The sequence below is a fragment of the Arabidopsis thaliana genome, chromosome 4, assembly GCF_000001735.4.
Source record: "Arabidopsis thaliana chromosome 4, partial sequence".
NCBI lineage: Eukaryota > Viridiplantae > Streptophyta > Magnoliopsida > Brassicales > Brassicaceae > Arabidopsis > Arabidopsis thaliana.
This window is the reverse complement of record NC_003075.7, coordinates 18,192,049-18,215,387: the sequence shown is the minus strand read 5'-3', so window position 1 is coordinate 18,215,387 and position 23,339 is coordinate 18,192,049. Positions and strand designations below refer to the sequence as shown.

At 35.9% G+C, this 23,339-nt stretch overlaps 4 protein-coding genes and 1 non-coding gene across 5 annotated transcripts; 1 reads left to right on the top strand and 4 right to left on the bottom strand.

The window, feature by feature from the left end:
- Positions 1-183: 183 nt before the first annotated feature.
- On the bottom strand, positions 184-5,989 carry VHA-A3 (vacuolar proton ATPase A3). The gene is made up of 18 exons (NM_120068.5): positions 5,723-5,989; positions 5,329-5,373; positions 5,080-5,202; positions 4,884-4,991; positions 4,497-4,604; positions 4,236-4,409; positions 3,788-3,925; positions 3,333-3,440; positions 3,133-3,240; positions 2,870-3,018; positions 2,584-2,737; positions 2,184-2,344; positions 1,849-2,055; positions 1,558-1,741; positions 1,379-1,462; positions 1,089-1,285; positions 956-1,015; positions 184-840 (listed from the first exon to the last, which is right to left on the bottom strand). Exons 1-18 carry the CDS (start codon positions 5,873-5,875, stop codon positions 636-638), a joined length of 2,466 nt encoding a protein of 821 aa, NP_568051.1. The 5' UTR covers positions 5,876-5,989; the 3' UTR covers positions 184-635.
- Positions 5,990-8,703: 2,714 nt separating this feature from the next.
- Positions 8,704-10,757, top strand: BZS1 (B-box zinc finger family protein). The gene is made up of 2 exons (NM_120067.7): positions 8,704-9,152; positions 9,785-10,757. The coding sequence occupies exons 1-2, from the start codon at positions 8,967-8,969 to the stop codon at positions 10,325-10,327; spliced, it is 729 nt and encodes a 242-aa protein (NP_195618.2). The 5' UTR covers positions 8,704-8,966; the 3' UTR covers positions 10,328-10,757.
- Positions 10,754-12,781, bottom strand: AT4G39060 (LOW protein: coatomer subunit alpha-1-like protein; the record flags this gene model as incomplete). Its single annotated transcript, NM_120066.4, has 4 exons — positions 10,754-11,428; positions 11,499-11,644; positions 11,734-12,016; positions 12,779-12,781. 4 exons carry the CDS (start codon positions 12,779-12,781, stop codon positions 10,754-10,756), a joined length of 1,107 nt encoding a protein of 368 aa, NP_195617.4.
- Positions 12,782-12,797: 16 nt separating this feature from the next.
- On the bottom strand, positions 12,798-13,197 carry AT4G03515. Its single transcript, NR_144060.1, has one exon. It is a non-coding gene; the product is annotated as an uncharacterized misc_RNA (transcript).
- Positions 13,198-14,559: 1,362 nt separating this feature from the next.
- Positions 14,560-22,313, bottom strand: AT4G39050 (Kinesin motor family protein). Its single transcript, NM_120065.3, has 25 exons — positions 21,601-22,313; positions 21,375-21,472; positions 21,203-21,292; positions 21,016-21,068; positions 20,576-20,641; positions 20,425-20,478; positions 20,143-20,202; positions 19,895-19,973; positions 19,733-19,800; positions 19,534-19,590; positions 19,348-19,452; positions 18,851-18,955; positions 18,527-18,634; positions 18,286-18,417; positions 18,014-18,196; positions 17,563-17,712; positions 17,345-17,482; positions 17,144-17,263; positions 16,976-17,026; positions 16,814-16,861; positions 16,524-16,673; positions 15,644-16,354; positions 15,420-15,549; positions 15,228-15,325; positions 14,560-14,881 (listed from the first exon to the last, which is right to left on the bottom strand). The coding sequence occupies exons 1-24, from the start codon at positions 21,924-21,926 to the stop codon at positions 15,240-15,242; spliced, it is 3,168 nt and encodes a 1,055-aa protein (NP_195616.2). The 5' UTR covers positions 21,927-22,313; the 3' UTR covers positions 14,560-14,881; positions 15,228-15,239.
- Positions 22,314-23,339: the final 1,026 nt, after the last annotated feature.

The following is a 23,339-nucleotide window of genomic DNA, read 5'->3' as shown; positions in this document are numbered from 1 at the left end:
TCTCTGGGCCTAATATATGAAGTTTAATCGATTCAGGGCCGTTAAATGAGCGTTTCTATTAAGTAACAATTTACTTAGGCCTAATATATGTTTAATCGACACTGGGCCGTTAAAATGAGCCTTTTTAAACTATTATCACTTTATATGGGCTCAAACTCGGACCCTTGATAATAGCTTACGTGGAATAACTCAATAAAATATATTTGATATATTTTTGTAAATAATAAAACGGCGTGCATGTGCTGCTTAAACGACAGAGTGCATTTAGTTTTAAACAAACAGCAATGTAATAATGGGATAATAAAAGATCATTACTGGGCCATTATATAGTCCCACGGCCTGAAAAAACATATACATGTTGGGAAGGTCCAATTCCTGACTTTATTCATATCCACAGCGTATTATTTAATTCCAAACAAACAACAACAACAAATCGTTTTTATGCCTCGTACAGATCCAAGTATCCCCTCATTTTTTATGGTAAAAATTTATCTCCACAGGCAAATAAATAAATTTAATTGACCCTTATACGGAGAGAAGGGGAAAAAATATATTGGATTTTAATAGAAAGAAATCAAACATGTTTTTTGTACCTTATATATGCAAAATGCAGAGGATGAGAGGAATGAATCACATCACTCGTCTTCGTTTGCCGTGAAAATGAAAGTGAAAGGAGCGAACTTGTAACCATCTCCTTCGTAGAATTTGTTCTGAAACTCAACCCAGTGAAGACGCAGCGCGTGAAGGAACGCGCTTAGTGTCTCCATCACCAGCAAAACTCCCACGGTTGCGAATATGAACACCAAGACCCCAACGATCAGGATCAACGGATTGTTGTAACTGTTTCGTTGTTAGTGCCAACGAGACACGAAAAGATTAGACATGTTAGACCAAAGATGGAGATAGATTTAGGGGGAAAAAAGAGAGAGAGAGAGATGGATCAATGAATGCATACCCCCAAGCGAGAAGGAGGACCTTCTCATAGAAGACTGATGACAGCTCCGAGTGGGCAAGACTGAAACAAAAGAATGGATATTAAGCCACGAGTATAGGTTATGTAATTCATGTATAGCTTCTACTACTCATACCTGAGAGCCCATAGACGCAGGTAAGAAGCGGTGTTGGAAACAGCTCCAAGCACAAACTCTATGGTGTGAATCAGCTGATGCACAAATATCTCGCTGAATTCAAACTCCTCATGCCCATGGGATCCTCCTCCGTTTGTCTCTACATGAAGACTCTCATCTGTCTCGTCAAGAGGTGCGTACGCCTGGCCTTGATGCCTCTGGAGAAGCAAACCCTTAAGGACGATCAGCAAAGAAGAAATAAACACGACCTTATAAAGAAACTCAAAAAAGGGAAAAGGAAAGAATCTCACAGCTTCATGTTGTTTCTTCAAGATGAACGGCTTTGGAAGCAACATACACGGAACAGAAACAAGAGCCAGAAAGAGAAGCACAAGCTGAAAATGGCAAGGAAAGGGATGAGTGAACCAAAGCATATGGCATGCTTTTCTAGATCTCGTCGTAAGAGCAACGGCTACGTAGAGATACTAACCTGTAATGTTTTCTGGTGAGGGAACAGTTGATTCTCTCCTAACTCGTCCATTGGGCTCAGGAACATATATATCATTACATGATACAAATCTGCTTGAGAACCAGTGCACCACTTTATGATGATGAGGACTGAGAGATAGCCAAACAAGCTGTTCAAGAATATCATTTGGGGAATGAACTGGAACCTGCAAGCCCGCAAAATTAGATGCTGAGATGATGACTGATTTTTACTGTTTAAGGAACTGGAGAGAGAGAGAGCACGCTATGGTCAGAAAATATCAACTGAACCCACCATATATTTACACTTGATTTGAAGAATCTAGCATTAAAGTAGCTCATTATGATTCCGAGGTTCATTTGAGAAACTCCGAGAAGGATTGACATTTTCATCTTCAGCGAGTTCAGGAATGGCAGCTCACTGCGGGATCCATGCCACACAGGATCTAGACCAAATGGATAAGTGTCTCTGACCTTTATCAAACCAATTGTTGTAGCTTCGCTGAACAAAGAGAAGAAAACGGAAAAAAAAAATAAAAAAAAATCAGAACCGTAAAGATATTCCTACAATTGTTCTACTAATATGCTTTTTCATTTAAAAACCTGAATTATTAGAAGTAGCCTGAATACCTGCAAGAGACATCCCGGCAATCATACGCTGAAGGAGCAAACAATGGGAATGGTATAGAGAAGAACTCGTTGTAGATTAATCCAGTGTATATTGAGAAGAGTGACATCATCAAAATGACATAACGCCCACCAAAAGCCATTTCCATAATATCCCCAAGTTTCTGTTGTCAGGAAGCAACGATTGAAGAGGTTAGCATCTAGAACTTGTAAGCACAAAACATCAAAATGCAACAGACTAATCTGATCTTTAGAAACGTCAAGTGAATTTCCCATTCTTTCATATTTGCATGCAACTCTATAGTAAAACAAACAGCTAAATTATAAGCAAGTTCTGCTGATGAGACAGATTTCAATCTCGCGTGTTAACACTCGTAAGTGACATCAGTTGGAGTATTATTACCTGGCTGGCAAGTTTCTTTTCTTTCAATATCAAGTACATAGTTGCAAGCAGAATGCATATTCCATGCCCCCAATCACCAAACATAACAGCGAAAAGGAAGGGGAAGGTAACAATGGTGAATACACCTGGATTGGCTTCCTGATACTTGGCCACACTGCAGAGTAGAGTTCATAGGAAACTGTGACAAGAGTAAAACGCAGTCTACAACACATTTTCTTATAATTCAAAGGCTATCTTCAATTTCCCGTTTCTTAAACTGCGTCAAAAGCTCCAGAAAGACACTTACCCATACGCATCAACAATTTCCTGGATTGCAGAAGTAAATTTGTTTGTGCGAAAATAAGTTGGTGGCGACTCTTTGGTTCTTAGGACCTGGAAAATTGATCCAACTTGAGAATTGGAGTCAACGGCGGCACGCTGTAATGCATCTTGAATCTGCACAACAAAACCCCATTATACTAAGTAAACGATAAAAAAACAATAAACTCACAGTCAAGGAATGTGTTATTCAATATTGCAATTGACAGTGCAACAAAATGAACAACTCACTTCTCTTGATGCAAAGACAGGACTCCAGCCCTCGGCCACGAGGCACTTCTTCGTCACATCAAGACTAAGCATGTTCAATGTATGATAGATAGCTTTCTCTTTGCGTACCTGCAAAGGGTAAATAAATAGTTGACGTCATCTTGTATGGAGTGGAAATAATAGGTCAACACTCCCCAACATTGATCCACATAGGATAATACCTTGAGGTTCCATAGTTCAAACTTATCTCCAATGGTCTGCAAAAGAATGTTACGCTGACCTAACCCAGCATCTATCGTGGTTTTAAGCTCGGATAATCGACCAGAAACCTGAAACATTGTGAAGAAGTTAAACATGGCAAACAGTTTCTGAGCTTACAGTATCATCATAAAATTGCTAGCCTAAGATGCATCATGACATGGATGCTAAACGATTTCTAACTAATTCAGAACATCAATGATCAAAAGTCAAAACATTATATTCTCATGGATTAGCGTTTATTGGACATCTGAGTGCAAACGAATACAAAAATCCTGTTAGTAAGTATGACTCATGTCAAAAGAAAGCCGTGTACAAAGAAAAAATATCCAGGGAAGTAAGGGTCTATGACAACAAACAATAATAAATATTTACTACACCTCCCACTAAGAACATGAACAAGAATGATAATACATACCTCGGTTATCATCTGAGCTTGTCTTCCAAGGTCCTCACTGAAAGGATAACGATTGGCCCCAAAAGCTTCACATATTTTCAGAATTTTGCTTTTCGCTCTTTCCCCGGAATAGAAGACAACAAAAACATTTTTCTCAGCCTGCAATATTTATAAGTTCGAAGTCAACTCCAATGGATACACAGAAAAGTATATTTCTTTTCTAACCAGATCAGCCTTCCATGTTCAAGAAAGTCCTGGCTCTGTACATCGACAAAATATAGATAGATGCAACACTAACAGGTGGAAAGTATTAAAGCCGCATAGACAGTTTCATATTTTAAATATCTAGCATGTATATATATATGAGAGCAGAAATTAGAGAAGGAAAGAAAGTAACTGGACTCCTATCAGTATAAGAGCTTGCCTCCTATGTCTAAGAGAATTCAAGAGGAAAGCAGAAGCATCTGACCTTCTCCCCAGAGTTGGGATCAATGACTGGCTCCTCAATGACAGTCTGTCGGATAAAAATGTTGCCCCTGGTCGCACGGAACAGAATCCTCTCAAAGACCATAGACTTTTCACGAGGCACTAATCCGGTAAGAAATCCAAGCTTTACTTGCTTTGTCGAATCAATGGACTTCTCCTGTTTAAAAGAAACTATTGTGACTGTTGGTAACTAAATAAGAAATTACAAAAACTTTAAGCATGAGAACAGTTGCCTTTTTCATACTTCCTGTAACAAAGGAGACTCCAGCAGATCTTCACCCGCTTGTTGTGATTCTGTCTCTCTCTGTTGATCTGCGGCACTTCTATGAGCAGAAGAAAAGAACTCACCAGCCTGAAAGATCACATTCAGATAAATAAGCTCAAGATGCACAACCAATTTAACCATAAAATTAAAAACCTACTAACTACCATAAAAATCCTCATACTCTTATGATTTCTCTTAATCAAACATTACCTATCGTGGGATAGACTTAGTATCTTAACTTTTCCATATTGTAAAAAAAAAAAAAAAAACAAATTCAAAGTTGATTGCAAATCAAATCACCCAAAACATACCACTGATACCAAAAATCGTACATAACATCTTCAAATCTATGAACTATAAATATACCTTCTGAAGAACCAACTTGTACTCCATAAGCTCATTATAGGAGCGCTGCAACTTGTCATTATTAGCATTGATTTCAACAAGTTCAGCTTCTAGCTCTCCAAGCTTTACCTAACAAGCCAGAAGGAAGAAAAAAGTATATCCGTGAGAAAACGAAAAGCATGGCATGGAAATGAGAAGCATGGATCCCCATTTTTACCTCAACATCATCCAAGTCAATGTCATTTTCTTTCCCTTGCATTTCCTTGGCTGGAACTCCTGCTTTTGACATTTGATCCCTGAAGAAACGTATTTTCCGTGCCATTTCTCCACATCTTTTAATCTTAATCCATCAAAAAACAAAAGCCAAATTATCACAACCGTGTACGATGTACCTTCTCGTAATGTAATCATATATACGAAAAACATTGTATCACAAATTCCAACAGATACACAAGCATGAATGTACCTGTGCTGCGTAAGTACGTTGAAATGGGCTCTTCTCTGAATTAAGCTGAGATCAACATTAAAAAACAAAGGTTTATAAGAAGAGAGTTATTCACCAAAAAGATCTGTGGTGAGGAAAATCTATATTTCAACCAAACGCCAAAGTCAAAATTGATCGCGATATTCAAATAACAGCTATACATAGATAGATAGATGCGTAAACTCTTTTTAAAACCTGAATTAAACCTAGGGTTCCAAATTCGAGACCAGAAAACCCCGTCAAAATCCAAATCCAACAGAGGAAAATTGTTCATCAGACGCGGATTTGCAATTGGAAATAAGAAAATGCACAATCCAATAGCATATTTCGTCAACAAAAACATCGAGAGATAGAGAGAAGGAGAATGAGTACGGACGTCTTTGAATTGGACGAGGCCAAGATCTCCAAGGTAAGAGACGGTGAGATGAGCAGATTCCATGGGAACAATGAGCTGAACAAGTTGCATCGTCTCTGAACGCATCAGATCCATCGGCGGACAACAGCCACCGCCACCGCCACTTTCCGCCATCGTTCGTTCGTCGATGAGCTTTTTTTTTTGGAATCAAACGAGAGGAGAGGAGAGATATTTAGAAATTATTTGTCTGACGATAATGTCAGAGAGACCACCACGAAGCCAAGACGGAGGAGAGATAGTAGCTGTAAATTATTTTGTCCACATCGCGTATTTTTTATTCCATATTTACCCCTCTTGGGCTCCCAAATTTACAAACGTACTTTCGTATTGGGCTTTTAATGGGCTTCAAAACTGGTTCGGTACAATAGTAACATCAGCGTTAGTATGGGACTCTCATTAATTGGGTTGAAATAGTGATGTGCTTTTCAAAATGGACCCAATATTGGCCCATGAGTGACACCCCCAAATAACTTAGTTCCAAGATTCAGGTCTCTCTTTCTTTTTTCTTGGACAAGGCATATAATATCCCGGTCGAAATTTCAAGAAAGCATATAACAATTGGAGATGTAAATCGTAAATGTGTATATAACGTAAACACAAACGTATTTTCAAAAAAATTAGTCACAATTTGGACCACAAAAGCTCTCATACGATTTTTTCTTTTTCTTATTTTCCTTTGAAGACAGAAATAAAAGCTAAAGTGGGATTGTACGTATTAATATACACTGAGATCTACGGGATTTGGACGGACATGATTGAAAGAAGCAATAAACATGTCAGGAAATGGTCCACGAACCCATTGTTGGATTTAAGACAAAGACAAAGACAAACGATATAATTAATACTCCGCTCACAAAAATTGACGCACCGACTGATCAAAAATATGAAAATTAATGTGACAATTCGAGATTAAACTTGGTAACAAGAAAATAGATATCGAAATCGAAGAATAGTCAATTAGCAGAGCAAATTAGCATTATTTAACACAAAACAAGGACAGTGATATATCGATGAATGATTGGATTTTGTTAGGTTACACAAAAATATGGAAACAAATTTGAAATTAATTGGAGTCCATCGATGAATAATTGATGGTAGTAGTTAATTGGTAAAGGTCCCATGCATACTATTTTATAAGAAGGAATGTCTAAAAAGTGCACGAAGAACCTTTTCAAAAAGTCCAGTAGTACATCCATGTGACTCAAGATCTACAAATATTATATAAAAAATTTGATCTCTTTTAAAATCACGCAAAGAACCTTTTCTTTTTTTTCTTTGAAAACGATTTGTTACCTGGTTTGTTTGTTTTTCTTTATGTACATCAAATGCAAACCAAAAGACGATATGATTCCACGCAGCAGCTTGGATAAAAAAAAAAAAAAATGAGATCAACAATATCGTTTTTTAGTACCAAGTCCTGACGAAGTTACTTCGTTGAAACCCAAACTCAAAAATTCTTAAAAATTTTCTTCAAAGAGTCAGTCAAAATGAATGTATAGATTTTTAATGCAAGAAGGGAAGTTGACAAAAAAAAAATAAGTAACGAGGGGAAAGATTCGAGAATCGAGAGAGATCATCCATATCTTCTTCCTCTAAAAGTGTTTTTTGTCGTCTTCTTCCTCATAAATTATATATTATCTAAAATTATTATTCTTCAAAAGATCAGATCCACTCTACTTATTTTATATCAAAAGTATTCAGCGTTTATTATACCAAAAAAAAACTCATTTAAATTCGAACAATATGGCCGACATGACCGCAAAGCTTATATTAATACGAGTATGTTTGGTTATTGGGATTACTACGAGAACATTTAAGAAATTTCATTCATTAAAAAGATACATGAACAAGCGATGATCATGTCTAGCCTGTTAATACAATTAGATCATGTCTAAATCTCAATTCTCAACGGTCATTAAGGCCACTTTATAACGATTACAGCATATTGTACCATTTTCAATCAAGTTAGACAGAACCGATACAAACCACCGGAATAGAAACTGAACCAAAATCTGTAAGAATAAATTGAAGTTCATAAAGCTATGGTTTTTAAATAAGCTATGGTTGGTTAGGTTTATACCGAAACCAATATCAAATACATGGCAGTGTTTGTTGAGTGTATGAAGAAGATTGGAAAATGGATTTGCCATTCAATAATTTATACTATTTGTTCAACTAATACACATAAAATCTATATAAAAAAAAAGAGCGGCGATATTTATTTATTGAGGTAAAAAAAAAAAAAAAAGGAAGTAGATATACACATGGATGATGGAAGACAAAAGCTGGCATGAAGAGCTGGCCATTTCTCAAAGTTCCCCCACCTTTTCCATTTCTTTAATTAGTTTTTATTTCGATTTTTTTGTCGTTTCTATTAATTAGATTAACTAGCATCTGACTAAAAAGATGAATTTTAGACCAAAAAGATTGTACTATTAAATTCCACTTTTGCACTTTTTCTTCCATAAGAGCCTTAAAAGTTCCCACTTCTAGGCCTCTTTACCTATTTCGGTAATATAAAAGAAACAATTAAACTGATTCATCATTTTTGTTTTTCCTTACATTCGTATAAATTACATAATATTTTTCTAAAGCATTAAGAGTTTAAGACTCATTTAAACTAAAGAAACAAATGAGCTTAACTACCAATTAATAGTTCTCAGTGTTATTAAATGAAACAAAAATTAACTAACTTAATCATACTAGTACTACCGTCAAGTTCCTATCAATTATAATATCTGCCTCCTTCTATGAAACCGAAATTTAATGTAATTTGTGATTAAAACGTATACTAATTGACTTACATACCCGGTATGCTTTTGTTTAAGTTCCCTGAATTCTAAACCAGATCAAACCGGGTGTGAAACCAAAACCAAAACAAGTCAATTTGGGGGCATTGAAAGCAAAGGAGAGAGTAGCTATCAAATCAAGAAAATGAGAGGAAGGAGTTAAAAAAGACAAAGGAAACCTAAGCTGCTTATCTATAAAGCCAACACATTATTCTTACCCTTTTGCCCACACTTATACCCCATCAACCTCTACATACACTCACCCACATGAGTGTCTCTACATAAACACTACTATATAGTACTGGTCCAAAGGTACAAGTTGAGGGAGAGAGTGAGAAGAAGCAATTTTGTTATATTCAAGAAACAATAAAAAATAAAGTTATTTTTGTAATACAGAGAGGAAAGAAAATAGAAAGATGAAGATTTGGTGTGCTGTTTGTGATAAAGAAGAAGCTTCGGTGTTTTGTTGTGCGGATGAAGCAGCTCTTTGTAATGGTTGCGATCGCCATGTTCATTTCGCCAATAAACTAGCCGGGAAACATCTCCGGTTCTCTCTCACTTCTCCTACTTTCAAAGATGCTCCTCTTTGTGATATTTGCGGGGTACGTAACAACAAAATTTAACACTTCTCTCTTTTTTTTTGCCTTTCTTGATAGAATTATAATCTTCACTTGGAAAATTTGTGAGCTTTTAGATATGTTATAGTATTGATGGAAATCTGGTTTCATGAACGGATGTTTCGGGTGACCTGAGTCACTTTTTTTTTCTTCTTTCTTTCCGAGATTTGTTTGTTGGTTGGTGAGAAAATGATTATTTGGCAACAAGTTTACTTCCTTTCCTAGCAAATTTGAGGTTTCACACAATTTTTGACGAGGAATTTTATGGCCACGACCAAATATTACTTTTCTCAAAAAGAGAACAGAGATTGAGCTTACCAAACACCTTGGTGATTTATTTGGTTACACACTAATCAAACTTAAGATATTAACCAATTAAATCGAGTTATTAGTTATTACGATATTAAAATACTTTCTTCTTTGGGAAGGTAAGCCGTGGAGAAAAGGATATTTCTTTTTGCTGTTCATTAAATAAAATAAAACAATAAAATGGAATGTTTTTTGTTTGAAAAGGTCAAATCTAGCAGATAAGTATGTTTTAAAATAGATGGATACAAAACAAGAGTCTTCTTGATTATCTATTATTAAATGGTACTAAACCTTTATACATATGACAGGAGAGGCGTGCATTATTATTTTGCCAAGAAGACAGAGCAATACTATGCAGAGAATGTGACATTCCAATACATCAAGCTAATGAGCACACTAAGAAACACAATAGATTCCTCCTTACCGGCGTTAAGATCTCTGCCTCCCCGTCAGCCTACCCAAGAGCCTCCAATTCCAACTCTGCTGCTGCATTTGGTCGAGCCAAAACCCGACCAAAATCAGTATCGAGCGAGGTCCCGAGCTCGGCCTCCAATGAGGTATTTACGAGCTCTTCTTCGACGACCACGAGCAATTGCTATTATGGGATAGAAGAAAACTACCATCACGTGAGCGATTCGGGGTCGGGATCGGGTTGTACAGGTAGTATATCCGAGTATTTGATGGAGACATTACCGGGTTGGAGAGTGGAGGATTTGCTTGAACACCCTTCTTGTGTCTCCTATGAGGATAACATTATTACTAATAACAATAACAGTGAGTCTTATAGGGTTTATGATGGTTCTTCACAATTCCATCATCAAGGGTTTTGGGATCACAAACCCTTCTCTTGAACTTATTTCTGTCGAATTATAGTCTTTTTTTTATAAGTTGGGGTTTGTAATCATGAATCCAAACCAACTTGTTGTTTTCGTTTTTTAGTATTGTTGTTTCTATATTTATCTCACATTATGATTTTAAATTTATTTTGTCAACCAATCCTCTTTTAATCTTAGTTTCTTTTTCTTTGAATTTAATTTCAGGTATTTGTTGTATTGATATCTATACACTGTAACAGATGAAGAAGATCTGGATACGTATTTGAAATCGATATGAATCAATGACATTCCGTAAGGGATTAGCCGAAATTTTAGTCAAACAGTGCCTGGCACCACTTTGAGAAAACAGAGCTCCAACACTAAAAACTGTGAACTTTTTAAAAATAAAATCGTAAACTAATACAATGTAGTATCATAACTTTTGGATTAAAAAACACCAGACTAGGTGTGTGTTTGTGTATTGAAAAACAAAACTGGAAAGCATATTGTTGAGTATGTCGAGAATTTCACACAATCCCAGAGTGTATAGGACACAGGGACTGTAAGAACAACATCAGCCCACTCAATCTGACCCGAAACTTCATCATTGAGACTCTTGTCAAGCAAAATCACAGCACACCAAATTTTCTTGGTTTGATCAAGAGGAGACAAGGCAGGACTGTCCCAAAAGAGTAGAAGCTTTCCACCATAAGTACAAAATTCAGTATCATTTATAACGTACGCATCAAGTCCAGTCAAACCGTTGACCAATCTCCACTCTTCTGACGACTCTTCTGACGACGTTGTTTCCATCCACCAACATCTTTTATCCGCATAAGTGTATTCTACATTCTCTATGACACAATATTTCTCCACCAAGCTTGAGTGATCCTTGACAACTTCCCATTTTTTTTCTTTTAAAAGGTAAACGAAGTCCTTCTTCTTGTTCTTGCTCTCTACATTCTTCTTCTTCTTCTTGCTCTCCACATTCTTCTTCTTGATCGTCACACAAATATTTCCATCCATCGGTAAGATCTTTTTATTTAAAGAGAGCCGGACCTCAGGGGCCAGGGTCCGGTAAAGGTTCCCAAGTTTGAGTCTTTGGGTCGAAAACCTCAGCCCAATTCGTTGATTCATCTGGTCGACAACCTCCCATTACATATATTTTCTCACCGAGAACGCATACATGGGGTTCCATGCGACCCACCATCATGCTAGGGGCTTTACGACCGTTGCCAGTCAGCTCATTATGGACCCACATCGCATGATATATATGGCTGCCGACCGTGTAAATTTCTGAGCCAACCTCTGCGCATATTAAATTTGGTGGGAAAGGAGTATAGGAAGATGGAACTGGTACCAATAAATTTCTAGTAGACTTTTCTTGAATGTTGCAATATTGGTTAAGGGTTTGATCATCAGGTTTTATCCAGAGACTAAACCAGATGGGACAACGTTTGTTGGGCGGTTGTAGGCCGAGATAAACACATTCTTCTTGAGTTTGAAGTTCGCTTCGTACCTCATAGAGTAAGTCTGAGAGGACCAACGAGCGGAAGCTCTTGGAGACAAGAGAGAGCTTTGGGTAGTACGATATCGATACGAGCCAAGCTGCTCAAAACAATATCCTCCGGTAGTGATAAAAACGAAGACGGAGGCCGTGGAGGATGCTTTGACGTCTCGTCCGGTGTTCCTATATTGGACTCCATAGCGGCGGTTTACATGTAGCTAAATTGTTGTTAAGAAAATACACGACTAGGGTTCTTTAATAATAAAACCTATATATAAAATAGAAATAAGGGATATATATATATATATATATATAATTCTCGAAATAGAAAAACTATTTTTTTAAAGTATATTTATATATACTAATCATGAATATATATATATATATATATATATATATATTTTTTCTTAACTTTTCTTTTTGGTAACTATATTAGGTATATATTTGATTTATTAGATCTTGACATGTATTAAAAACTTCTAATCAAATTAACATAAATATTAACTAATAATTACAATGTGTGTTGAAAATCAAAGAAACGATTACGACTGAAAATGAAAGTGGACTCTACTCTCTCGCTCTACTCAGAGCAATAACAAATAAAAATAGTAAGAACAACTATATATGATTGAGTAAGATTGTGCTAGTGGCATATTTTTCATTCTGTTCCGAGCATTATGCTAATAGATGACTAGGTTTGACTTTTATAGATTTGTGTTACTTTACAAGGCTTGTTTTGTTGATGTTTCCATCTCTTTCAACAATCGCTCTAAATTTTAAACATCATATAAATTACAGAAGAAACATATTTATTCTTGTAACGGTAACTTAATTTGACTTTTTGTTACCTTGATCAATTTCCTTTTCTTCGCAAAACATAATAAAGGAGACAATTTCCTTTTTTTTCAATGGAGCGTTTGCTGATAAATACTCCAACTCTCGTTTCTTCTTCTTCGTTGAGAAATCAAAAACCAAAATACCATCTTTGATCTTCTTCTTCTTCTTCTTCTTCTTCTTCTTCTTTCTTTTTTTACCTGCAATTTCCCTGCGAGACTGATCACTGATGTGCTTTCCTTCTCTCGTGACAACAATCTTCAATCAATCGAGTTCACTTTTTAGTTCGTGACTCCCTAATTTCACACGATCAAAGATCTCGCCACCGAAACGCTTTCACCCAAGGATTCTTTCAACGGCGGCGAAGGATATGATTACACGACGGAGAAGGACGATGGCCAAGAGAGGGATAGTGAAATTGACGACCAGTTGGCAGATTCTTTGGCTTTAAAACTACAATTCGACTGCGGAGGAAGCAGACGAATTTGTGTTTCATCGATCGATCCATAATCATGATCACCAGCGAGAACCAAGGTTTGTGCTTTCCTAATTTTCTTTTTCTGTAATAAAAGATTTTTACTTTTAAAAGATTTTTTTTATGTTTAATTTTATTTATTTTTATACTGAATCTACATAAAGAGATGTAAATAAAAACTAACCGGATTTTGGATCCAGCTTCGGTCGTTAGTGATTTCAAATATTCAACTTGTTTTCATATCATCTTTATATATATTTGGTATCAAAGTTTCTTATTCGGATTTTTTAAAGCTTTTTTGTTTTTTTTTGTTTTATTTTGTTTGATACTAAATTTACAAAAAGATATATGAAATTAACCGGATTTTTGATCCAGCTTCGGTCGTTAGTGATTCCAAATATTCAACTTGTTTTCATATCATCTTTATATAGATTTGGTATCGAAGTTTCTTATTCGGATTTTAAAAACTTTTTTTGATTTTTTTCCTTTATTTTGTTTGATACTAAATTTACAAAAAGATATATGAAACTAACCGGATTTTGGATCCAGCTTCGGTCGTTAGTGATTCCAAATATTCAACTTGTTTTCATATCATCCTTATATAGATTTGGTATCAAAGTTTTTTATTCGGATTTTTAAAAGTTTTTTGGTTTTTTTTCTTTTATTTTGTTTGATACTAAATTTACAAAAAGATATATGAAACTAACCGGATTTTGGTTCCAGCTTCGGTTGTTAGCGATTCCAAACATTCAACTTGTTTTCATATCATCTTTATACAGATTAGAATCAAAGTTTTTTCTTTGAAATTTTTAAAGTTTTTTTTGGTTTTTTTATTTTATTTTGTTTGATACTAAATTTACAAAAAGATATATGAAACTAACCGGATTTTGGATCAAGCTTCGGTTGTTAGTGATTCCAAACATTCAACTTGTTTTCATATCATCTTTATGTAGATTTTAGTAACCAAGTTTTTAATTTAGATTTTTAAAAGGTTTTTTGGTTTTTTCTTTTATTTTGTTTGATATTAAATTTATATAAAGATGACATTATTTATATGTTTATACTAAATATATAAACATACTAAATTTTATATGTTTTTTTTGTTTTGTTCTTTGTATAATTTTTGATAATTATATAATATAAGATGTTTTATAACACTTATTGCGTTGTGATCTTCAAATAATCATTTTGGAAGAATACTGATCGCCCCACCCCCACATTAAGTAGGGAGATAATCAAAGCATCAACTTTTCCTATCACCGCACCTTTTATTTTTCTCCCCTTATTGATTAATCTTAGGATTATTACTCATCAAAATGATATATTAATATTTCTTTTTGAAATTGTAATTAAATAGTGATTACGGTAAAATTTTGAAATTGTAATTAAATAGTGATTACGGTAAAATAAAACTTCTAAATATCAAAGTTCTTAAGGAAAAAAAAAAGGAAGAAAACAATCAATTTTTGGATTTTGTAGTAGTTTTACGGCATTCTTTTGTTGGTGCCTCGCTCTGAATAAGCGACCTCAAACGAGAAAAATTAAAGAGTTTGCTCCAATCTTTTTTTTTTTTCTTTTTTTTTGGTAACAGAAAAGTTTGGTATTACGTATATGTTTGATTTTTCCGATTCCCCCATTTTTAATGATAAATATCAAAATATAAGCATAGACTGATGGACATAAAATTACATACAAAACTAATTCCTTTAAAAATCCCAACCTGTTCTCTCCCCAAAATATTTAGCAACAGGCTTCACCCACAGTTCTTAGAGACCTGCATAATCATGCAAGTTAATCAATATTTACATCTTTTTTTTAAGTCTTATCTGATCTGTTTTAACATCTGATATTGATCATAATATTAGTGTTTAATCGGGTTGACACTAAGAATAAATCTAACCAATAATTAATCCAAACACTGAACCTAAAAAGCTTAAAGAATTGGGTAAGTCAGCTTTTGTTTTCTACATATCAAAAACCAAACTTTAACTTTGAGTTTCTCATATACAGTTGTGATAGACAATCCAAACTCAGTTTTTAGCTTCAATTTGATTTCTACATTTACTAAACCTAAAATGGAATGTAACATAAAAGACGCATCCACTTGCTAGAAAGGTTACCTTTTCAACTGGTTAAGACGGAAACGCAAAGAGCCGATCAGAGATCTTTGTGCGGCAAATTGGGCATTCAGAGCAAGCAAGGGAACAGGATTTACATACTGTAACAATGAATCAGAGATTTTCATCTTTTTAATACAACTCTTTGATAAAAGAAGAGACATGAGGTTTCATGGAGATGAAGTTGTGACTTACAGCAGAAATGACGGCAAGGGAGTAGAATTGCCGCAGTGGGAGATTCGAAACATACTTTACAAATGTGAGAGTTTGCGTCTCCATTCGCTTGCGATTTCATCTCTTTCTCTTTCATTTCTTGCATTCGTGCCTGTCTCATTATTACAGCAAAATCTTGTTAATGATATTTGAAAGAAAAGACTGTTTCACAGGTAAATGTAGAAAACTCATCTCATTACATTTACCTTGAGACGAGCAACGAGTGGTTCCTCTTTTGGTGTCTCTTCGGTTTTAGCTACTACTACTACTTCAGGTTGTCTCGGTGCACTCGAGACTTGTCTCTCTTTCAGAACCGCATGGCTTTGACTCTTCTCTAATTCTCTTCCAGGGTCAGTGCCATTGGGTTCAGGCAATGCACCATTGTCTTTCTTCAACTTGGCAACAAGTACCCACATGTTTGCCAAATCGTTTTCTAAAGCTTCCTCTCTTCGCTTTGCCTCTTCTGCTTTTTTCCTGTATTCATCTTCTATAAACTCTTTCTCTGCCAATGCAGACTCAAGAGCCACTTCTCGTTGTTTCCTTACTTGCAACTCCATTTTAAGATCTTCTGGGTCTAGATTCCATGCGTCAAACTCATCTCCACTTGACCTACTTGAGGAAATCCTTCCCTTTCTTCCTGACCTTGCCCCATCGTTATACTTGCGATTAACTCCGTTCATGGGGTTACGCGTTTGAGCCAAGTCTCTTGCAGCTGCTAATTCTTTTTCTAGCTTTGTGTTTTGTAGTGAGAGTTTTGTTACTTCGCTAGCAAGATTTTTCAGCTCAACAGCAGCCGCAGAGGCTAACTCCTTAGCATATGAAGCTTCTTCAGCTAGTTTTTGATTTTGTACTCGTAACCCACTGTTCTCTTCCACGATTTGCACGTGTTCTAGCTTCAACTCTTCGTTCTCAATTTCCTAAATACAAAACATAAACATCCACGTAAGAATGAGATTTATGTTAGCATTAAGGGAGGATCAGATTTACAAATAAATGCATAAATCTATGTTACTTGATATTTATTGATCCGCAGAGGTATTTACTGGGATACTTGTGAGAACTGAGAATGTATGTTTATAAATTTACCTGCGATTGTATTTTCTTTTTTAGTTCGTCTGCATACTCTCCAGATACCGCTTTATTGGAACAAGATGGAGAGGATTTCTCACTAGATACTGCATTCAAGCGTTGCTCTAGAAGATTCACCTTTTCATGTAGTTCTTTGTTCTCGGTACACTGCATTGTTGGAGCAAGTGTGATAAGAAGCATTTTTTCGCAGAACAATGTTCAAAGGATGAATTAGATATAAGCAAGAAGAATGGAGTAAAAAGAAGAGAATTGTGCACGACTTCAATACGAGAAAAACATGTACCGACCTTTTCCTGTAGTTGTTCTTGGAGAATGCAATTATCAGCTGATTTGATCTGTGACAGGGGTAGAACCAAGTTTAAGCATACGGTGAAGATAATCAATCTTCTGATTTTGATAATGTAGAAAACAAGGCGGTACTTTCAATAAAAATAAAAATAAAAATTCACCTCCAGCTCAAAGCTCTTCTCATTGCACTGGGTCATCAGACTCATAACTTTCTGAAAACAACAAAAGAGCAAGATATCAGAGCAGATCATCGTTTAGTCTTAAACCAGTGACTTTGAAAAGGTCAACCATCATGTTCTCGCCGTGAATGAGATGTGGAGGTTAAATACCTGTTGCATCTCAACTAATGATGCGTTGGCAATGGAAGCTTCACCACTCTCAATTATGAGCTGTTCCAAGCCTCTCATTTGCCTTTGCTTTTCGTGAATCTCGCGTTCCAGATTCTGTATCTGCATGCAATAATTTCTTAGGTTAGTTAGTTAAGAATAAGTTAAATGTGCCACTTCAGGTGGACAGTACTACTATGTTACCTGAGTTTGTGAGTTTTCCGGATCATTTACGGACTGATCCACCAAACGCTTTAGTGTGCTCGTACTGAAAGCTATCTCACCAGCAAGCATCTTAACTTGTTCAACCAGAAGGTCGATTTCGTCCGGCGTCATGACACCCTACAAAACGCCACAAGCCACACAACAATCAGATACCATTTTTCTAACAGTCAACAGAAACGTTGGGGTAATTTACTCACTTGAGTAAATTCTGCACCCGGCGAGTTTTCGTCATTCAACTTGCTAGAAGATCGCCTGTGGTTAAAACCTAAAGAACCTTCTGATAGAAGAGCTAAGGTCGAAGATGGAGATCCCAGATTATCACTTTCCAACAGTAGAGAATCGAATTTCTGAAAAGCAAAGAGATAACATAATTAGTCATTGTGTTTTGAAACAGCTTCTGAGATGTGGAAGCAACCTGCAGCAGAAGAAAAATAAGGAACAGATAGATTTTCAATTACATGGTCCAGAGACAAGAAGCTTTGAACAAACAAAACAGAAACTTATTCAGGTTAAATCATCAAAACCTATTATTCCAAAACTACACAGCCAGGATCGATTAAATAACTAACAGAATCACTAAAACCGATTATTTGAAATAGCAAGAATTTTTCAATTAGATTGTATCACTGGTTGGAGCAAAAAACTTACATCATCTTTACCCGCAGAGAGACTGCGCTGATGAGTAGGTATGTCACCCGAATATCCAGGAATAGAATTCTTGGTAGAGACTAGTATGAGCTTGGTAAGCTTTTGGATTCTGCTCATTAGAGCTGCTTTGGCTTCTTCTTCTTCCTCCAATCTTGATTGCATTTTCACTTGCCCTTCTTCTAACTGTTGTGATAAATGGATAGTTAGTTAATTCACTGCCTTTAGAACACAGTAAGAATTTTTAAGATAAAGGTCTTGGGGAAGGTCCGAACCTGTTGCTTTAAGCTCATTAACTCTTCATGACTGACACCAACAAGCATACCCCTTCTAAGCTGATCAAGTTCTAGTTTGAGGGTTGAGATTTCTCTTTGATATTTCTTAATTAATGACTTCTCATCTATAATCTGCTTTTCAGAAATGAAAAAGAAAAGAAAACAAATCAAGCAGAGGTTCAAGCTTATATACCCTTGAGTATAGCAATGTACTTAATTGTAAAACAGGTCAAAACATCACCTGATTGCGTGAAGCATATATTTCTATACTCTTTGCCCTGCTGGCAAACTTCAATGTGTTATGAGTTTCCTCACTACTGCTGGACGCAGGAGTAATTGTACATATGAGCTATAAAAAGCAAACAGAAAAACTCAATTAGCTTTTCTGTTGTTATGGTGGAGCACCATCAGCTCAATGCTTAACTGCTTCTTACAAATTAGTCAATATAAACAAAACAAGCATAGAGTATTGCAATCAAAAAATTCTAAGAGAGCCAACCATGGGAAACCAGTATATAGGAATTGGGGAAATATTGCAACAGAGTCAGATACAGAAGAGTCTTACCGACACATGTCCATGACCACTTAATGAAGATTGCAGAAGACGAGTTAGCTTAGAGTCACGATATGGAATGTGAGTTGCCTTACCCTCACTAAGTTTTCCAATCACCTTCATAAATGAAACCACAAGAGATAATTATAAGTAAAACGCCCTACCATCTCAAAGGTTTAAGTGACTGAAGATGCTACCACCGACAGGCATAAAGTATAATAAGGGCAACAGACTACTTATCAGAACATCAAACATCGATCAAGAAGTACTAGCAGCACTACATCAAGAAAAAAAAGTACTGAAAATCCCAAGTATATTCCCATCACAACTGCATACTCCTTTCTGATTATCTAATGCCAACAATGGAATGTGGAAACTAATTGAGTTACTCCTGTAAGCAAGTTCATCATTATTCAGTAACAAAGCTTCTGATGGACATGCCAACCTTAAATGTCTAAAGAAACAGATGAAAAATAGAAAGATAGCTCGAATCAAAAATAGACACCTACAGTTCCAAGAGTTAGAAGACTCTTGTTGATGTATGAACCCTCCTTCCTCCTCAATCCAGTTGTTTCAGTTTTCGAACTCTCAGATCCAGCTAAGTCAATCAAATTCTAAACAAGAAAATATACAGTTAGGTCCCATTTTCAAAACTAATTGATCTTATACAATAACAAAAAGAAAGAGGCCCTTACGAGTTGAGAAAAGATAACTCCATCATATTCATCTCCAGTAGCACTACTTTCAACCATCTGCAAACACATACAAATTAGACTTCAAAACATGTACATTGTAAGGACACCTTGTAAGAGCAAAACATCATGCCGAGACACTGAAAAGAGGCTACAAATTACAATATGACAAGCTCTTGGAGCTTGGAGCATGAAGACGTACCAGTGTAAATATAGTGTGACTTCTGCTGCTCAACAAATTGAAATTATTTGAACCAACATGACGATGTTCTGCAATTAAAAACAACAGCAATGTTAAGTAGAGGCGGGAAGGACAGAGTTGACAAAATCAAAACATGTTTCAGGGGTTAAATTATCTAATAACCTTCCCCAGCTGCAATGAATGATAGTGCATGGCCAGGAGACAAAACAACTTCTTCCTTGATACCCTCAACATAAGTGCCCTAGAAAAACAAAACGCAAAACGAATCAATATCTTTTCTCAAATGATATCAAATTCACATGTGATTCTAAGCTAATTTGTTCACATTTATTCTAGTAGAGCACAATGTGTGTGCGTGTGTGAGAGAGAAATGGGAGAAAGCCAAGCATTCTATAGAGGTTGAAGCAAACCTGGGAATCCTCTCTAACACGTAAGTTTTGGCCTGTTGGATCCAGTAAATCATTTATCACCTGATACAAAGACGGTTATCAGATAAACTGCGGATATCTGAAACATAGAAGCACACATGTAAAACCAAGAAGATCATGAACAGTCACCCAATTCTCTATATTTTTAAGCATTCTAGTTCTCAAAGATAAGGCAGAAGAACTAGAAAACATATCCCAATCTAAAAATATCTACTTTTCAGGGATTACCAAGTAAATATATCAAGGATAAAAAGTTCCACTTACCTCATTGTATATTTCAAGATATGAAACACGGAGCAGGAACTCCCTTCCTGGAGTCTGAAATATAAAAATGTAGCCAGTTAGCGAGCATGAAATCATATAAAAAAGTCGTGATGAGATGAGAAAAGACATGAACCCCGTTAAGACCACTTACATCCTGGATGATACTGAACACGTCTTTTATTGCTAGCGGTATGATCCCAGGAGATTCTTGATCACCCTATGCATATTGCAAAAGCAACCAATGGCAGAACAAAAAGAACATCAGATTTAGGTTCTACTTGTTTGGACGGGAACTAAAGACCCAACGTAGCTACTTCACTAAAGATAAGCACAGCCAATCTAAATGAAGACCTTCAAATTCCATTCATACGAGGATTTCCAACTCACATAACCATCACCAATTAATGATGGCAAGTTGGTATTTGTATGGTATCTTTTGCTACCATGTAAATGTTTAGAGTAACCCAGAATAACCAGCAGATACCAAAGGGGGACCAAGTTGAAGAAGAGATCCCAATTCATAGCACATGTGTTTTGAAGAAAAACTAGAGAGAAAGGCGTATAAGGATTCTTCTTTTTTAAAACCCTTACATGCATTGTATGTGTCTTTCCACTGCTAGTAACACCGTAAGCAAAAACGGTTCCTGTCAAAATTCCAACCCTGAGTCAGAAAATATGTTGCAAGCAATACTACTTGCGGACCAATTGGTTTAGAGGATATTTCTATATAAAAGATACAGATTTTGGTAAAGCTGAATTTTGCAGCAATGTTACTTACCGTTAACACCTTCCATTGCTGCCTTGACTACTGGTCTCGCAGCTACATCATAAACGTCAATAGTAGTTGCCTGTGGTCCAAAAACTTTATCTGGCATCAAAACAAATTTGGAAAACATTCACTCAATGATTACAAGAAAACATTCAGAATAATTGAGAGGTGAACCAAATACCAAATGCGTAAGCTGTGAGTGGGTTATACTCGTGCCTAACCAATGTATCACCATCAGGGTACCAAGCAACTTCATCTCCTCTTTGATACTCTCTATCACTGCAAACCCACAAAGATAAAAACTTGAATTTGCAAACCCCAATAAAGAATTGACTCCAATTGCATCTACATGAAAACTGTAATCTCTGCAATAGATCTGGTCCATGGCGAGATCAGATCTAGCATACCTCAACGGACGAAAACGAACGGTGACGGAGATACTATCCCGCTCAGAGCTAATAGTATCGTCCATAGGGTCACCGAGAAGCTCCTCTGACGGGTAGGGAACAGGCGATCCAATTCCAAAGCTGCCGGAGCCGATAAGGCCCGAGTCGGAGAAGGTGCGACTAGGCGTCATAGATCGGGAGGCGATTCCGGCGGCGGAGGTAATCAATGAGGAAGCAGAGGTAGAGTTAGAACGAGGAATGAGACGGTTGCTGAGATGAGAAGAAGAAGTGGAAGAAGCGGGACTTGGAGGTCTACTGCTTCTAGTTCTCGATGAGGATGAAGCCATCCACTAACCTCGAAACTCGAGGGTCAAACTCGGTCGCAGGAATCGGTGAGAAGAATCAAACCAAAACAAAACTTCCGAAGATGCAGAGAATGTGTCAGTGGGAGCTCACATGGCTGGAGACATAAGAAGAATAAAGCATTGTTGTGACCCTCTCTTCTTCTTCTCGTCTTCTTCTTTGGCTAGGAGATGGTAGACAGAGATGGTGAGACCATTGAAGAGAGAAAGAGAGAGAGATTGTTTCGTCTTCTTTAAGCGAAGATCGAATTCCTCAGATTTCTCTCTCCTCTGGGTGAAGAAACGAGGAGGCTGAGAAATTTCAGATTTTGAATTTTGTTTCTTTTTTTTGTGCCTTTCCAAATATACTCTATTTTTAATTTTTAAATTAATTGTGGTAGTTGAAAAATTATTTAGGAAGGAGAACGACAAAACAAAAATAAATTATTTTCTTGGGTGAGAATAAAAAAAAACATTTAAAGTAGTTTTTACTGTATGCTGCTGACGTGGTTATTATTGAAGACCAGACCACCGTGTTACTGTAACGTGTATGACCAAAATGGTTTACCGGTTTGAATTTTTTTCAAGAGACGAGCGGGAATAACTATGGCTGACCAAATACTGTAATTACCGTTTTTACCCTTATAGTTCTTCTTCGTATAATTAGTTAATTACTGTACTAAGATATTGACTTATTTCAAACACACTTACACACACATTAATTTTCTTTTTATGATGGAATAATATGTAGCATCAACAAAACACTACTCGATTTCAAAAATAATAACTGGTTAACAAATATGTTTGATGCTTTAATTACAAGCTTTAGGAATCTATCTAAGTTTTGATTGAGAATCTTTTGATATAAAATGCCATAAAAAAAATGCAATGCTAATCCATCAATGTGTATTGTGTATGGAGTTACAACTTAAATCCAAAATAATGAATATGGAGTTACCAGCACGTACATATATATCTGCTAAGCTTTATTCGTCCGCCGTCATATAAAATGTCCCAGTTGGACATACAATACTTTGGTTCATATATATATATATATCATAAAGTATAGAATGCCAATAGATATTTCTTCCATTACTATGAATGGTGTAACAATAATATAAAGCAAATTAAGGATGGAATATGTTTTAAATATAAATACACATTGTAGACATATAGAACAAACGTTAGACTACATTTTAAATATACAGAATAAACATATATAACAAACGTTTTTTTTTTGTTCTGTAGAGATATTTTTGTCTGGGTGAAATTACACATTTCATTATGCGACTGATATAAATTTATAATATTCGTTATTTTTTTATTTTTTTTGTCAGCATATACGTTAGTTAACAATAGTATCCTTTAACTTGGAAAATACAAATCCTGAAATTATTAACATTGGATGCGAACACAATC

Bases quoted from the DNA above. Each gene is read 5' to 3' on its own strand.
- BZS1 (NM_120067.7), top strand. From the start codon at position 8,967: ATGAAGATTTGGTGTGCTGTTTGTGATAAAGAAGAAGCTTCGGTGTTT. The intron at 9,153-9,784 runs GTACGTAACAAC...TACATATGACAG, and splicing joins CTCTTTGTGATATTTGCGGG to GAGAGGCGTGCATTATTATT.
- VHA-A3 (NM_120068.5), bottom strand. From the start codon at position 5,875: ATGGCGGAAAGTGGCGGTGGCGGTGGCTGTTGTCCGCCGATGGATCTG. The intron at 2,738-2,869 runs GTAAGTGTCTTT...TCTACTCTGCAG, and splicing joins GAAATTGTTGATGCGTATGG to TGTGGCCAAGTATCAGGAAG. The intron at 841-955 runs GTATGCATTCAT...ACAACGAAACAG, and splicing joins GTCCTCCTTCTCGCTTGGGG to TTACAACAATCCGTTGATCC.
- AT4G39050 (NM_120065.3), bottom strand. From the start codon at position 21,926: ATGGCTTCATCCTCATCGAGAACTAGAAGCAGTAGACCTCCAAGTCCC. The intron at 21,473-21,600 runs GTATGCTAGATC...GTGGGTTTGCAG, and splicing joins GTTCGTTTTCGTCCGTTGAG to TGATAGAGAGTATCAAAGAG. The intron at 18,956-19,347 runs GTAGGTGTCTAT...TCATTTATGAAG, and splicing joins GTCTTCTAACTCTTGGAACT to GTGATTGGAAAACTTAGTGA.